Source organism: Schistocerca piceifrons, chromosome 2 (genome assembly GCF_021461385.2).
Source record: "Schistocerca piceifrons isolate TAMUIC-IGC-003096 chromosome 2, iqSchPice1.1, whole genome shotgun sequence".
NCBI classification, from domain to species: Eukaryota; Metazoa; Arthropoda; class Insecta; order Orthoptera; family Acrididae; genus Schistocerca; species Schistocerca piceifrons.
This window is the reverse complement of record NC_060139.1, coordinates 1005093785-1005106032: the sequence shown is the minus strand read 5'-3', so window position 1 is coordinate 1005106032 and position 12248 is coordinate 1005093785. Positions and strand designations below refer to the sequence as shown.

The following is a 12248-nucleotide window of genomic DNA, read 5'->3' as shown; positions in this document are numbered from 1 at the left end:
TGAAGAAAAACAATGGAGGTCACCATGTCAATGAAGTTAAGGAACGATACTACCTTGGAAGAAAAATAATACACAACGGATGAAACAAGGAGGATATAAAAAGAACACAGGCAAAGAGGGCGTTCCTAGACAAGGATAGTCTGCTAGTATCGGCCTTAATCTGAAGAAGAAATTTCTGAGAATGTATGTTTGGAAACTACATTGTATGGCAGTGATTACGGACTGTGGGAAAACCTAAAAAAAGTGAATCCTAGCGCTCAAGATGTGGTGATATAGAATTTTGAAAATTAGGGTTGGTTTGATAAGGAATGAAAAGGTTAACCGCAAAACGTCGAGGAAAGGAAAATACGTAAAACACTGCCGAGAAGGAGAGACAGAATGATCGGACGTACTTACAGGGACGTAAAGGGTCTAGAGGGAGCAGTAAAGAATAAAATCTTTAGGAGAAGACAGAGATTGGAATAGATCCACCAAATAGGTTGAAGCCATAGCGTGCAACTGCTGCTCTGAGATGAAGAGGCTAGTGCAAGATAGGAATTCGTTGTGGGCCGCATCGAACCGGTCAGAAGACAAAAAAAATCAAGAGTGCACTATTAACAATGCTTTTTCGTTACCAGGAATGTACAATATAAAATGGAAACTGATATGTATACAGACTATGAGATGATTACCTCTCGTAACACTTGAAATGTGGATGTAGGCTACGTCACTGCATAGCCTCACGGACGTTCCCACATTTGGAAAATGACCGCATAATGACTTAGCATTCTACAAAGTCGAGGCGATGTGTTGAAACAGCGACAGCTATGTCCTCTACCCCAGGTAACACCTTGGAGGCGAAAACGTTAAACAACGGCTTTCTATTGCGTATTCTAGCCAGGTGGTTATAACGGTCTCTCACTTGGTGACTAGAACATAAAGATAACACACTGATCATAACTGTGACAACAACCACGAGTATCGACCGTGCACCGTGCTACTGGAAAACTCTGTTCTGAAATGGTGGAAAACCCAAGGAAGAAATGTGCTCATGGGAACGACTTGTGTTTCGGACGGACAGAAAAGTCAATTTGCGATTTAGTTCGTCAGTCGAGTAATCACTGCGTGCATATATCAAATGTACAAAGAAACAGGTATTTTCATAGCAGAGAAACTTTTATTCCACTTGAAACAGGGAAGGATTAGAAATCCGTTAGAACAGTAGCTTCTGGGAGAGCCGTAAGAGAAATGAGTGCTTTATTTTCTGATTTGTGCCAAACGTCTCTTGCGCCTTAGTAGTGTAAAGCTACAACAGTAACGCTAAAGGAACGCTGGAAATCATATAGAAGTTTCTTTTAAATGAACACACCGCCATTTGACTGTATTGTTGTGGTGGTTGTCACAAACAGTCTGAAAAGGTTTTTAGTTCATTGCAGGGAGGGTGTGCTGAGAAATATTGTTACGAAACAAATTCTACACGTTACGCCGTTTCCGAGTTATTTAGCATTCAAGTTAGCCAGTCAGGTCGTTGGGCGCGCAAATTAAAGCACTAACAGCCATTAAAATGCAATAATGCATTCGTGGGTCCGTGAGTTTCCACTTGTTCAAATGCTCATTATCAGTAAAATCTGCCATTTTTGAAGTGATATATTTAAGCTAGACGAGCAAAAGCTACATTTGTTCAATTATAGGAAATATTGTATTGCTACGGAATGTAATTCGGTTGGTCACATGGCATAGACATTTTTCGAAAAGTAGTCACATGACAAGGACAGCTCACACACAGCACTACGTCTTTATGTTGCACGTTTACGAAAGTATTTATCAGTGTACGGCGAAGCTCGCAGAGAATGAAATGGTCTTCTACTGTAGGAATAAAATATATCGTGATGGCTGACTTCATTTTCTTTTATCCGAAGCAAAATTATTAATATCGAATTCAGTTATATCAGATGTGCATTTCTTCTTCTGTATTACTCACGAAAGACTCTTACTTCCATCTGAATCTGATACCATGAGAACGTGTAAATTAGAAAGCTTATCTTCCTCTAGCGGCATCTAAGATCGAAAATCTCGTGCTATGGTAAACGTAATGATAAATTTCTCTTTTTATACGCTATTAAAGTTTGTTGCTGAGGCTCTCATCTTTTTTTTACTCAAGTTCGGTCTCTTATGATTTCGTCAGTCATCTCATACCTCATATGTGGGCAACATCTCGAGTGGTTACATGTGGAATCAGCATATGGACCCTAATCTAGCGTACAGATCGTCTGAGATTTGCTTTAAAAGAACCGAAAATCAGAGAACTCTCTTTCTGTTCGCCTCGGCAAGAACAGAAAGGAAAAAAAATAAGTATGTAAATTTCAAAGCATCTAACAGTTATATTGTCATTGCATAAGAATATCTGAAAGATCCAGCTGGGCCATTCGTTGAAGCATTGTGTGGGGAAACAGAACTGACTACTCGGTTGGAGCGAGAAAAATATAAACAATTAATCAAACGGAGAAAACCTGAGGTTCACAACCAAGCAGTTCACACAAACACAAGATGGAACTCTTAAATCTCGAAACAAATTAGGTATTCAGATTTTAAGGAATTATACATTGTTGAACCAAAACATTATGCTCACTTCCTACTGTCAGATTTGACTGTCACTTGGTGTCGTTGCGGGCACGTATTGCGGCAATGAAAATATATAATCACATAAGACAGAAAACCACTCCTATTTCGTAAACGGTTTCAGATATCGAAACTAGGTTTTCAGCAAATGATACTGTGCTAACGAGCATGTACTTTGGTATGTGATAAAAAGTCTTCTCCATCAAGATAGTGAAGTAAGTATGATTTTTTAGAATAGAATGGCATACCTTTTAGAGGAACTCGAAAGAGCTTGAAAAGACGAGTAAAGTGATATAACGCTTGTTAATGTTGAGGTTGAAACTCTTCGCAAACTAATCTGAGAAATATTCTTAAACTGAAATGTCAGTCGATCGGGACCGCCACTGCATTGTAAACACTCTCATGCCTGGCTACGTCGTTGAATCCAGTCTCTCGACTGTATACTTGCCTCCACTGCAGAACTAGCAGGAACTGCGCCGTCTACAGACAGGTCATTTCTGCTATAAAATCCCAAGCATGCAGACACGTACACAGCGAGGAGAAGTCAGACATACAACTTCTATACTGCGAATTGTGCCACAAGCCGTTTTGCCAAGGAATGTGGAACCAGCCAGACGAGCGTCATTCGCATTGACGCATGTTCCATCTGCCACTACATCAGGTGATTTCGACAGCTGTATAGAATTTTATGGGCTGCTCTGCACCGCTTGGAAAACGGCACTGAGTTTTTTTCAGAGTGCGTACTTTACTGACGTTGCAACGTTCTTGAACCACAGTAAAGAAACGCAACACACACTACTGGGCAGCTGAAAAGCCACCTTAGCTTCTTCAGGTATACTAAAAACAACCGTGAAGCAAAAACCTATCCTCCGTCATCAGAGGAAATCCCACTGTAGGGCCTTACTCCATTCCAAGGACGTTAAATGGAAATACGTATGCATACTTTCCTACGAACTTTCCATCTGTTCTTCTGGTAGAGGTACCACTGGATAAGCGACTGTGCATGTGGCTCCAACAAGAGGCGGCCCATCTCACTCTTCCCGTGTAGCAAAGCAAACACTGAATAAAAAATTTCTTGGCCGCTGGGTAGAACGGAATGCTGCAGTACAATGGCTGGCCAGGTCTCTCGATTTGACTCACCCTTGATTTCTATCGAGAGCACTCAGCAATTACCAAGCCCCTTCTTCATCCAACTTCCCAAGACCATATACGCCGCAGAATCACCACAGCGAGCAACGGCATATCATCCAATGATCTTTCATCTGTTACTTTATCTCTTGAATGGCGACAGAAAATATGCCTTGAAGTCGATGGTACACAATCTGAGCACATACTTACATAAAGTTGAAAACGACGTTTCGTTAAGAAAAGTACTTATCTTGTGAGTGACAAGCTTTCAGTCATTATGAATAAACTGTAGTAGATTTTTAAGTACATTCCTTCTAATTACAATTGCGACTACTATTTATAGACAAATTTTCCGAAAGCAGATGGTTTACCTTAAGAAGCATTCAGGCGCCTCCACGCGAAGACAGGCCAGGCACTTTTTTTCGAAACTAAGGAAATTTATACAGTAGTTTCCGATTCTCCTTGAATGGGATGCTGTGGCCGATCGGTTCTAGGCGCTTCAGTCCGGAACCCCGCGGGTGCTGCGGTCGCAGGTTCGGATCCTGCCTCAGGCATGGATGTGCATGATGTCCTTAGGTTAGTTAGGTTTAAGTAGTTCTACGTTCTAGGGGACTGATGACCTCAGATGTTAAGTCACATAGTGCTCAGAGCCATTAGAACCATTTGAGGTAAGCTCCATCTGATACGCCTGAAGCTAGCATTGCCGTAGTTCCAAATACAAAAATCATGGCTTACCCTGTATCTAAGTCGTATAGAAAAAGAGGTTTATCTTAGCAGCATAGTCCTTTCTTGCTACATATAACGACGAAGCCTCGCATCATAGCTTTGCTTGGCGGTGTTTTCAGCGCAGTAGTTGACTCTGGCCACATTGCTTTCGAGTTTTCATTTCTCGGATTTTTTTGCGAAGAGCTTCACCATTAACATTAACATGTATCATACTACTGTACTCATCCTATTTCAAACTTGAACTTTCTTCAGTATCTCGATGGATACAGGAGTACATGCCCTTTATCGTACTATCATTTGCCGAAAACCTCAGGGACTGACGACCTCAGCAGTTTGGTCCCATAAGACCTTACCACAAATTACCGCAATACCGAAAACCTCGATTCGGTACCTGAAACCGTTGACAAAATAAAAGCGTTAGTCTTATGTGACTCACGGAGAAGAGAAGATACAGGCAAAGATGGCGAAATCTACCGATAAAGAGACTTCGACAAAGGCAAGAATGCTTTGGTACGACGCCTGAGAACTAGCATCTTGGAACGGTGAAGCTGGTCGTTGTTCGCATGCTACACACGTGAGCATCTGTGGAAGCAGGTGCTTGCTCTCATGCTACACAAGTGAGCATCTGTGGAAAGTGTTTGAAGGACGTGGAACCATTTCAAGGTCGAAAGCATGCCCTCGAAGGCTTGCCCCGCACTATAACGCATGATTGGCGGCGATTTGTGGCAGAGCTGAATACAGGACCACAGAAACAGGTGTATCGGAGCGCACCATTCAGTGCACATTGTTGATCACTGGTCCTCGCAGCAGACCACCTACTCGTGTTTCAATCTTGACCCCTACAACAATGTCAACTACGATTGCCGTAGGGACGGGATCATCGAAATAGGACACTGGATCAATGTAATAGCAATGTCTAACATAACAGTCGCGACACCCCGTTAGTTCCAGCGACACCAGCGACTCAAGCGGTCAGAAAGTGACACTTCTGAATATTATATTGTGTGAATGCAAATACTAATGATTGTATTGATTTGTAACATTGTTTTTACAATAGGGAGTGTATGTAGTTCCGTAAAAATCGACAGCAACTAAAAAATTACACTACATTTGTGGTTATTTAATTCCCTAAGGCCCCAGGGAGATACGAAACGTTGCCTTACAGGAGATTTTATTTACTATTCTCTTGTAATGTACAGACGTTTACTAACTAATGCCGTTTTCCTTTAGTAATAAAACATTGCTAGTCAACACCAGAAGCCCTGACCTTTTACAGAGAGAGGCCGTATATCTATCCAACAAAGCAGAGTTTTGTTCGCTACAATTTCACCCAAATCAGTGAATGTGCAACGTGTATGGAATGTAATACGTACATTATTTAACGTATCCAAAAAGCCACCGCAACTGTAGCTTGAGGCAAAACCACACAGACGTGACAGCAAACCTCCAGAAGCATAGAACTGTTTCCCAACATAGGAGACGCTAATTCCACAATTGACTCTAATCTGAGCCACAAACGCTAAGAATCTTCAATAAATTCGCTTTTGAAGCAAAAGTAATTACGTTTCCAAAAATATTCGTGTATTGGAAAATAGAGTGAAGAGTAATAAAGGGCGAATCACTGGACTCTATAAGAAGATTCAAGTGTCAAGCAACGTGGCTATCATCATAACAATAAAAATATATGCTTCCGATGTCTCAAATTTGTTTATATTCTCTTGCTTGCAGCGAAATAAGCCAAAAGTATAGATATTTTCGAAAATACTTCTTCGTGAATGTGTTGTGGTTTGTGTCATTGAATCAGTGCGATTCGGCCGTTTTTACACGTATTTCAGCGTAGTTCATGCCTTTTGGTAACTTACTAACGCATGGAACGCAAAAATATTACAACTATTCCGTTAATTATGTAGAAAATAATTACGAAGAAGCATTATCCTAACGACGCATGTGAGCGTCTGGTTTCTCACCGCTTGGAGCGCTGGTATCGCTCTAGCTGTCGAACGGTAACAACTTTCGCACCAGAGTGTCTCATCACCGTACTTATTAGACTTTGGTAGTGGTTTCTTGTGACACAATGTCGATTGTCTTGTCGTGACACACCGCCATCGTGGCGGACGTCTGCTCGAAACATACTCCGTGCTACGATCACAAGCTAGTGGAGAGAGTAGTATACTTCCACAGGACCTGTTTTAGTAATCTGATGCACCTGGCAGCTGTGGATTTCGTGGACATTACTGGGGACCACCCTCTTTTCTTCATGCTTGATCTCTTCCTTGATGACGGTGCCACCTACCACGTTGGCGGAATTCACTTGAGTCGGAGCTGATGTCAAACCAGCATCTGGCCATCCTGGTTTCGGTTTTCCGCGATTTCCCTAAATCACTTCAAGCGAATGCCGAGATGTTCCTTTGAAAGGGCACAGCCGACTTCCTTCCCAACCCTTCCCTAATCTGATGGGACCGATGACCTCGCTGTTTTATCCCTCCCCCAGAACCAACCAATTAACCAAACTGAAGCTGATGAAATATCTGGGACGCTATGGGACGCCGGCTTCGCACCCACACACCACTGGCCCGCAATTTACCGGAACTGCGTTAACCGGGCGTAGATGTCTTGTTCCACATACCTCATGAAACCTGTCAAGTCCTTGACAAATTCATGTCATTCAGTGTCGTCGCCGTGTTGCATTAGGGAAGCGGACCAACGCGCTTAATACACAAATTTTTGAAGAAAATGAAACGCCTAATGCCGTCCTTATGATATTTTTTATAGAGTAGCTAACAGTTTCGGCGCTTCAATATGACATCTTTAGGCCTTAGTTTATGCTGAAGGGGTTACCACGAACCATATATACGTTGCATTAGTGACCAACATAACTGGCTTACGCAGACTATCTGTAACCCTGATGTCAGCACAGCAATCATCATGTGTTCTGACATCACGGTTACAAATGGTTCAAATGGCTCTGAGCACTATGGGACTTAACTTCTAAGGTCGTCAGTCCCCTAGAACTTAGAACTACTTAAACCTAACTAAGTTAAGGACATCACAGACATCCATGCCCGAGGCAGTATTCGAACCTGCGACCGTAGCGGTCGCGCGGTTCCAGAGTGTAGCGCCTAGAACCGCTCGGCCACCCCGGCCGCCCTTCACGGTTACTGATAGTCAGCATAGAACAGTTGTGTTGGCCACTGTTGGAGCGTATATAGGTTCGCGATAGCTCCTTCAGCATCAGACAAGGCTTGAAGATGGCGCACTGAAGTACCGAAACTGGTAGCTACACAGTAAAAAAGATAATAAAGACGGCTGTAGGCGTTTCATTTTCATACAATAGTGAACGGCCGTGGTCCCCAAGACCTCCAGATAAAAGGATAGAGTACAGAACCTGTATACACAAGTGGTCACAATGTTTGCACTCATCAGTGTATATATTTTCTCACCTTTTTCCTTTTTAGAAAGGAAAAGTGAATCTAGTATTTATAATAAGTTTCCTTTAATTTACGTCTGTGCTCAAAAACTTTTTTTTGTTAACAGATTACCGGTTTCGGTCTATAATGACCAGCATCAGATCTGTTTTATAAAAACAAAGTTCTATTGTACTGCAGCCATAGTGGCATCGTCAAATGTTAAGTGGAACATCAGCACCAGCATCGTCAAATATAACTTCGCACGTCCACGCATACAGTGTAGACTTTGTAGAGCAAGACAATGCAATAAATGCAGGAAACATACCTGGTGCGTCCGAATCCGCTGCTGGGCTGTCTGTAGACTCCATTGTGCTGCACTCCGTAACCTCGACAGCCGGTTCCACAACAACCCGGGACTCGCGCTTCGCACTGTGCACTTTAGGTAACACTTCCTGCTCACTTGTCACGTTCACTATGCCACTCAACGGCGACACTACGCCCTCCGCTTTAGAGCCGTCACCACACACCACACTCGCGGTCTGCTTCGACAGCGCACTGCTCTTCGGCGGGACGGGCGGCGTCTGCGACGGCTCGTCCTGGGCTGTCGGGATGCAGAAGTTGGACTGCGACGTGGAGATGGGCCGGTCGTGCTCGCCGCCGTCGCGCTCTTCGAACTCGTCCAGGTACCTCGACGAGTCCGCCGAGCTGGAGCGCTTCCTGTAGGCGAAGCTGCCGCGGTGGCGCGCCTCCTCGCTGGGCGTCAGCAGGTGTCGCCGCAGGCTGTCGCCGTTGTAGTGGTGGTGCTGGTGGAACACCTGTTGGTGGTGGACCACCGTCACCGTAGAGCCGCACACCACCCGCTGGCACGAGAAGTCGCACCTCCTGACGCACCGCTCCATTTCACCGGTCAGCAGGCTGGGGACACTCACAGACTTCTCAACCGACGGGCAGTTTAAGGAATTGTGGTCCACCTGCAGTTTCAGTGTCTCTATCTTGTTGCTGGACGAGTTGACACTCGTGATAGGGGACATAGGGAGGTAGCCTGGGAAGCTGCCATTCGTCGTACCGCTGACCGCCTCCAAGGTGTTCCCACTTTCTCCCGCACGCCCATTCTTCGTCGGTTCCATCATCAAATAATCGTCTTCGACGTCGGGTTTCGCAACTTTTCCTTCACACGTAGCTAGAGAAGCACTGGGATTCACTTTGCTACCGTTCTGATTGTCAGGGTGGTCGGCAATAGTGTCGGGGCACTCGTGACCACATTTCGCACAGACCGTCACCGCTCCTTCATCTGAGGAAGTCAAACCATTTCGAATACCGTCTTCAAGGGCACTGTCACTGGAATTCTGGTCGCCGCTCTGAGCAACCAATGAAACCTTCGACAGGATATCCCGTGAATTCTCGTAGTACTCAAGTGAATGGGCGAAGTCGATGTTCTCGTAATTAGTCGCGTCAAAACTGGGAAGCGTACTGTTGCCATCGGTATTGTCTTCTTGACAAACGCCCCCGTCTACGTTGACGTAATTGTTGACATCAGGGTCGGCCTTTGAAGCCTGTTGTTCTGCCGTCGGGAGTGCAGCAGGTGCGACTCCATCTTGCGTCGTCGAGCTGACGGCCGCTTCTCGGAGGCGCTTATTCGTCTTTTTAGACTTGTCGACCGTTGCGTAGATCGCTATTTCCCCTCGTTGATTGACGACTGGCATCTTTCCCTGACCGCTGAGTGGTACCCTGGTGATGGGTACCTGCGAAGAAATAAAATTTTATTCATTAGATGCTATTATCAAATGAAATGTGGAAATTAATGAATGAAAAATATCTGAATTGTGTTCAGATATGGACACGACAAATAGATTACAGTTCCATTATTTCACAATAGTCTAATACTATACAATATTTTTACGTTCAGATTGGCATTGACAGCAGGACATTATAATAAATGCAAAACACAGTTAACTTATTTGAATTTGTGTGAATACTTTTAAGGAGAAACCAGCGCTTGAATCCACATATATTTATTCATCCTCCAAAGTTTAATACACTCATGAATCAACTTTACATCGAAGACTATTTATATCTGTTTCTACCTCCATCACTGTTAACGTGACATTGATATCAACATCGCGATTTTCTGTGTGTTTCTGGGCTTTTATGAACAGCGTTTAGTGAAAGACACTTAACATTTGCCATAGCTGACATACTGACATATCCACGTGTGCAGAGAAACACAAAAGGTACAGTTGATTTACGAGGATTCCGAATACGTCGGCGTTATTATCAGTACAAACGCCCATAAGCCGTGCTGAAATTAGCTGGAATGATTTTTACGTATGACCAAGACGTCGAGGACATCAGATAGCAAGTTTCCAAGTTTCACCGTTAAGTAATAGTTATGTAATGCGTTTTGTACCTCCCCCACCCCCAACCGTTCCCCCAGATCATGAGCTATTAGATGTCAGTGAAGCATCCAGTATTATTTCATTCTCATTTTCGACGTATTTCACCTGGAAAGATTATGGTCTTTAGGCCTCCTCTTACCACAGATAGTGAGTGGGAGTGGCCCCATTATCCCTTTGTCCGACCATGTATGGAGGAGAGCGTTGGGTCGTCGTCACCCACACGTCTCCTGGTGGCTTCAAGTTTTTCTACTATTTGTCATTCCACAGCAGTTTTGTATGCTCGGTGAGCTACATGTAGTTGGTTGCTTCGGTGCTGAGATCACGCGGTATTCGTAAAGACTGACCCTTCCACCCGTGATAATTGTGACTGGTTTGCTTCCTGCGCGTGTTTTGTCCTGCTGCTTCTGTACTAGATGCGGTTCAGTGCACTGCTATAGTTCTTCGTCTTTCCTGCGTCCGGCCAAGCGACTTGAGGAGCGTGTCGCACGTATCAAACATAATAGCTTCCATTTGGTAGCTGTTGTAGACTTAGAACTTGACTGCGTGTTTGAAATTATTGGGGTTTTTATAAATTTCTTCGGTGTCCAGTGTCATTAGTTTTGACCTCCAAAACATATTTCTTGGCTAGCACCTTCTGTACTAAATTGCCAAGTCGCTTTCTTCAATTATTCGGAGCCCGGAAGCTTATGCTCCTCACTGGGGCTAGTCTTGTTGCTTGTATTTTGGTGGGATACACTCCTAGGTCTAGCTTGTGTTTACGTAGGTGAGGTTCATCAGCCAACCGTTCGCGTCTTTATTCCATCTATGATTACCGTCCCGCAGGACAGTTGAGTAATTATTTGAAGCTGAATCTCGGTTAGCCACTGGAGTTCTTTACTATCAGGTGCTAGTGGAAGTGGTTGCCTTGGCCATTTTGCTTATTAACTTTTAGCGATTTGTCATAAATGTGGTCTACGCTGGCAGCGTATAATCTGATGACTGAAGTTTCACTCGTTTCACTTACATATTGCTTCTCTCTTCATGAGGCTACAGCTGTATGTTTGTGCCTTGGGGCGTGTTCCCACTGCATGCTTACAACAGTAGGAGTGTGGTGAGCAACGTATCGGGCCTAGCTTAAGTAATTTCTGGCCTATTCACCCGGGTCACATTGCCGGATGTGTGCCAGTGTCACATCGAGCAACTTTAATTGTTTTTTTTTCGTTTTAATGAGCTTTTTTTTAGGTGAACCTGAATTATTTGTTGCATTTTAATCGAACACGTTCTAAAGATGCTTGTGCTCTACCTATATGAAGGCAAATTTCTCATAAACTTTGGAGACAGTTATGTAACTTTAACTGATGAAATATTGTCATGTCTCTCTTATTAAAATCTGCTGTAGATATTTTTGCACTAGTAACCAGTGGCACACAAGATTTGCATAGTTCTGAAAAGAGAACATTTCTTGTACATTTAAATTTTCATACTTCATGTTCCTATGAATGGTTTTTGGAGAGTTTAGAGTAAGTATTTGAATTAACGCTATAACCTTTCTTGATCTCACTGAATTTTCTGTATGAATTTTTGATCGATTATCCGTAACTGTTCTTACGTAATTTTATTTAATTTAATAGTGTTGCCTTAACATGTCACGTTCCTAATTGGCTAATTAATAAAAGTCATTCTGCTGGCAAGTGTTGAGAAAAATCTTCGTACGAATAATGTTCAGCCCGTATTTGGCCCGGTCCCTCCACTATCAGGCAAACTTACGAAAACAATGTGTACCAATAACACTATGTCTATATAGTACATGATTACAATCTAAGGAAAAAAAAATACTCATCACGAAGGCTGAGCTCTGAGCACTATGGGACTTAACTTCTGAGGTCATCAGTCCCCTAGAACTTAGAACTACTTAGACCTAACTAACTTAAGGACATCACATACATCCATAGGCAGGATTCGAACCTGCGACCGTAGCCGTAGCGTAGTTCCAGACTGTAGCGCCTAGAACCGC

The 12248-nt window shown here is 43.5% G+C and overlaps 1 protein-coding gene across 1 annotated transcript in view; it reads right to left on the bottom strand.

Moving 5' to 3' along the window:
• LOC124776052 overlaps window positions 1-12248 on the bottom strand; it is a 403057-nt gene that overhangs the window by 93143 nt on the left and 297666 nt on the right. The window contains exon 12 of the mRNA XM_047250895.1: window positions 8185-9601. Coding sequence (XP_047106851.1) covers window positions 8185-9601 — 1417 coding nt within the window. The remainder of the gene's footprint in view (window positions 1-8184; window positions 9602-12248) is intronic.